The sequence below is a fragment of the Cariama cristata genome, unplaced genomic scaffold (genome assembly GCF_000690535.1).
Source record: "Cariama cristata isolate BGI_N322 unplaced genomic scaffold, ASM69053v1 scaffold25112, whole genome shotgun sequence".
Lineage (NCBI taxonomy): Eukaryota > Metazoa > Chordata > Aves > Cariamiformes > Cariamidae > Cariama > Cariama cristata.
In genome coordinates, this window is record NW_009603581.1 from 1 (window position 1) to 3,528 (window position 3,528).

A 3,528-nucleotide genomic window follows, 5' to 3' on the forward strand; every position below is an offset into this window, starting at 1 on the left:
CTCCCCGTCACGGGCAGTAAAATTCCTGTCAGCGCCAGGCGGGTCTGGAGAGTTGTTAGCGCTGCAGTGAGCCCTCCTGCTTCGACCCCCGCGTTTTTACAAGCAGGTACAACGACATAAAAAGATTTGCTGGATAACCTGCATGAAAGGAAAACGGTAAGAGAGGCCGAAAGGCTGACCGGTAAAAACCCTTCTGAGTCTGCTTCCCCTTGGCTTTATTGCAGGTGAAGGCTCTGCGAAAGCTCTGTAACGGAGGAGCCCCAGAGGACCCCCCTGGCCGTTAGCCATGGCCGTTCCTATTGCGGTTCTTGACTGCGACCTCTTGCTCTATGGCCGCGGACACAGGACTTTGGATCGCTTCAAGCTGGAGGATGTCACGGATGAGTATCTAGTATCCACATACGGCTTTCCGCGACAGTTCATTTACTACCTGGTGGATCTTCTGGGAGCCAGTCTCTCTCGCCCTACGCAGCGGTCCAGGGCCATCAGTCCAGAGACGCAGATACTTGCTGCATTGGGTTTCTATACCTCCGGCTCCTTCCAGACTCGCATGGGGGATGCTATTGGCATTAGTCAAGCCTCCATGAGCCGCTGCGTTGCCAATGTAACCGAGGCGTTGGTGGAAAGAGCCTCACAGTTTATTCACTTTCCTGAGGATGAAGCTACAGTACAGAGCCTGAAGGATGACTTTTATGGGCTGGCAGGCATGCCGGGAGTGCTGGGGGTGGTTGACTGTACCCACGTGGCAATCAAAGCACCAAATGCTGAGGACCTGTCCTACGTGAACCGAAAGGGTCTCCATTCTCTGAACTGCCTGATGGTGTGTAATGCCAGAGGAGTCCTCCTGAGCGCAGAAACGCACTGGCCAGGCAGCCTGCCCGACTGCACGGTGTTACAGCAGGCAGCTCTTAGGAGCCAGTTTGAAACTGAGCTACATAAAGATGGCTGGCTACTTGGTAAGTCAATTTTTTTGTCATTGTTTTCTGTGGAAAGTCTATTATATTTAGGCTCCTGATTGAGTCTAGAGCCTCTGGGCACAAGTGATACGTTTACTTTTGTCTCCTTCCCTGCAAATTCCTTGAGATTTGCAATTCAGTTTGGACCATCCTTCTCTTAGAAGTCTAGAACAGTAACTCCCAATCTGTGTTTTATACAGGCTGATTATTGTATGTATTAGTTTACATTCATTCTGTTAAGAGCTTGTTTTCAGTATCCTACACCTTTCTAAGCTGAATTATGCAAATTTTAATTCTATGTGGGGTCCTAGTCCAGCTGTCTTTCACTGTATTATGTAGTAAATGAATTCTTTTAAAACTCTTCCGTGTTCTTCCAGGATTTCCCTGTGTAAAACCGAATGCCTTTATTTTGTTGTTTGTCACATTTGTAAACCTGAGTTATTGTTGCTCTTTCATGCTTTCTCATGCCTTCTGTTTTAGCCAGAGAAATAAGTTATTCTGTATCTGCAGTACCAGAGAACCGAGGTTCGAGAGCTGAAATCCATGGTTAGCTGTAGGTATGTAACCTGTCCTCCTCCTTCTTACTGCTAACAGGTGACAGCTCCTTCTTTCTCCGAACGTGGTTGATGACCCCTCTGCATATCCCCGAGACACCCGCAGAATATCGTTACAACATGGCGCATTCCGCCACTCACAATATCATTGAGCGGACGTTCAGAACCATTCGGTCGCGTTTCCGCTGCCTGGATGGGTCCAAAGGCACCCTGCAGTATTCTCCAGAGAAATCCAGTCACATCATTCTGGCCTGCTGTGTGCTTCATAACATCTCCCTGGAACATGGGCTGGACGTGTGGTCTTTGCCAGCCACAGGACAGATGGAACAACCAGAAGAAGAGTACGAGCAAATGGAATCAATGGACTCGGAAGCCTGTCGTATTCGTCAGGAGCTTTTACTTACTCATTTTAGCTAGTGTTGTGACAGAGAGAAGGCTTCTAACGGTTCACCTGGGAAGATATTCAGAGCAAATATGCCCCTTCCTCTTCTTCAAGTCTGTAAAGACTAAGCAGACGTGAGACAAGGAGACATTTTAGTCTCTTCATTTCAGGCGGTATTTTGAACTTCTCTCAGTCTCTCCAGAGATGCAATTTAATTGCTACATTTTTACTGTTGTGATGCTTAGAGACTCCCCATTCACCTGACTTAGAGAACAGTGACTAATGTGAGATCAGTGGAGAAACTTGGGAAATTGCCTTTGATAATGATGAAAAATCTGTAAGCCTTGCGCTGTTTTACAAAGCAACAATTCTATGCCGCTTTGTAACCCAAAACCCTTATGATCGATTTTTAAACAGTATTTCCCACAAATTAAAATTCCACGTGCGCTCATGTCTACCATGAATTCACGAGCAGCAAAGCAAGCATTTATCTTTTTCTTTGCAGGTATAAATTCTTGCTAAATACCATTTTGCAGTTTTGCACATGACACAAAGCCCAGCAATTCTTCTGAAAGCTGACAGCTGTGTTCTGGGAGGGGGTCTGGCTTTTTGCTAGGTAAGCACTAGTGCTTGCACGTGCCTAGAAGCTCGAGAAGTGTTGAACATTTCTTCTTTCCCAAACAGATTGGAGAAGATGTTAAGCTATGGCTGACTCTGTCAGTTACTTAACGGCTCTCAGGAAATGGGCTAGTGAATGTAAGTCTAGTTCTCACTAGATATGTCTGCCACAACAGAAAACTACTCATCTTGTTGGCTGCTGTAAAAGAAATGCCAAGGACTGGCTGGGTCACAAAAGTTGAACTGATTGCAAAAGTTCTCCATTTAGGTCAGAGCTGAGGTATGGAAAGGCTGCTCTACCGCTGCCGGCAATCTATCTCTTCAGTGGAAAAAGACAACTAATGCACACAGTTATTGCTGGCACAAGGCTGGGAAGTTTCCTGGCAATGTTCTCTTTCCAAAAGGACGCAAGTGTTTCCAAGGATCTCTTGACAGCAGTCTGAGAAAATTTTGTTTCTTAGATTTTTATTGTTTCCTGGGCAGTAAATGAAACAAAAGTGGTAGGGAATGCAGAATGCTGCAAAAATGTAGCTACTTAAAGTAGCAATGCAACCATCTGGCACCGCAGGTCAGTCTGTTCTTTTAGAGGAAATGAGCCTGGATCATGCCCCATGTTTGAAGAATAAGAAAGTATGGGACACGTTCCTAAGGGTAGGATGGAGATGCAGAATTAGGTATACTTCTGCCAGGTTTGCAATGGCAGTAAGCATATAATGTCTTATAGAAAACCAAGCATGCTTTATGATGTATAAGCAAGATGTTTTCATAAGTCTTGATGAAAACTGTAAAATACTATGTACAACAGTCTGAGATGTAATTCTATTTTCTTTACGCATCTTCCCATGAGGTATCATGTAAGAGCTACTGTTGCTCACTGTGGCAAAAACCCTGCTCCTTTTACCTAGGAAGAAGCACACAAGCATTGTTTTCTAAAAAAAAAAAAAAAGCATTTTTAAGGTAAGAGTTGCTGCCATATATCGTGCCTGATGTCTCATAATTGTATCTGATGGTCTCTTGC

General features: G+C 45.0%; 1 protein-coding gene across 1 annotated transcript; it reads left to right on the top strand.

Moving 5' to 3' along the window:
* Window positions 1-284: 284 nt before the first annotated feature.
* HARBI1 (harbinger transposase derived 1) lies at window positions 285-2,319 on the top strand. The gene is made up of 2 exons (XM_009695265.1): window positions 285-956; window positions 1,551-2,319. Exons 1-2 carry the CDS (start codon window positions 287-289, stop codon window positions 1,925-1,927), a joined length of 1,047 nt encoding a protein of 348 aa, XP_009693567.1. The 5' UTR covers window positions 285-286; the 3' UTR covers window positions 1,928-2,319.
* Window positions 2,320-3,528: the final 1,209 nt, after the last annotated feature.

Coding starts and splice junctions, on each gene's coding strand:
- HARBI1 (XM_009695265.1), top strand. CDS start 287: ATGGCCGTTCCTATTGCGGTTCTTGACTGCGACCTCTTGCTCTATGGC. Junction 957..1,550: donor TAAAGATGGCTGGCTACTTG/GTAAGTCAATTT, acceptor TACTGCTAACAG/GTGACAGCTCCTTCTTTCTC.